The 958-nt window shown below is 47.3% G+C and overlaps 1 protein-coding gene across 1 annotated transcript; it reads left to right on the forward strand.

Annotated features, from left to right (window-relative positions):
- Positions 1-75: 75 nt before the first annotated feature.
- Positions 76-932, forward strand: Pmar_PMAR016976 (Cysteine desulfurase, putative; the record flags this gene model as incomplete). Its single annotated transcript, XM_002766377.1, has 5 exons — positions 76-162; positions 203-283; positions 343-562; positions 610-827; positions 876-932. 5 exons carry the CDS (start codon positions 76-78, stop codon positions 930-932), a joined length of 663 nt encoding a protein of 220 aa, XP_002766423.1.
- Positions 933-958: the final 26 nt, after the last annotated feature.

Here is a 958-nt window from a genome sequence, read left to right on the forward strand (position 1 = left end):
TGAGTGTCTCGAGCAAGCACTGAAGAAGTGATGTGGCTGAAGTCGACCAAGATGAGACAACGGTCTTCTCAGGTCATGGATTACAATCGTCATCACCATAATTCCGCTATACCAGTGGTCGTCCTTTCTGCTTGTAGCAATATCTGTGGTGTGCGTCTCGATGTAAGGCGAGATACATTCTTCTGAGGTGATTTCTTAACAGATACCGACAGTATCAACTCTGATCCATGAATATAACGGTGTTGTCGCATGGGACTTGGCAGCCATTGCAGCTCATGACAAGGTCGGCCCTTATCTGTCGGACTCTGTCCCTAACGAGCTTCCATGATTATGCTGTTACAGGTCGATATGAACCCTTCTACGCACCCTAACGGTTATATCGATTTCGCATTCGTATCTCCTCATAAGCTGATCGGTGGTCCCGGTAGCAGCGGTCTCTTGTTGTGTAAGAAGAAACGACAGACTAACGCCGTGCCGGCTGTCTGCGGCGGAGGCGTCGTTCTATACGTGAGTCAGAGAGGTCATCGGTATCTTGATAACTTCGAAGAGCGCGAGGAAGCTGGTGAGCTATATTCTACCTAGCTCACTCTTCACTCGATATTTCTTGAGGTACCCCCGACATCCTCGGATGCATCAGAGCAGGTATCGTCTACCATCTTCATAGGACGATCGGTATCGAGAAGATTGCTGCTGCTGAGCATAAAATGGCCGATCATTTATATAAAAGGCTTCAGACCCACAGCAAGATTCATATACTCGGGCCCAAGGCAAGCTATACTCGTACTACCGCTTTCGACGATCGTCTTAGGATCGTTCTCACTGTGCTGGTATTTTATCCTTCAATATCTTGTATAATCCCAGCAATCCTTCCACAGGACACGGCCTGTAAGATATCACCGATGAAAAGCAATAGTTGGGAGTTGTATCCTTGAGATACCTCCATTATAACTTTGTTGCG

This window comes from Perkinsus marinus, assembly GCF_000006405.1.
Source record: "Perkinsus marinus ATCC 50983 genomic scaffold scf_1104296972994, whole genome shotgun sequence".
Classification (NCBI taxonomy): Eukaryota; Perkinsozoa; order Perkinsida; family Perkinsidae; genus Perkinsus; species Perkinsus marinus.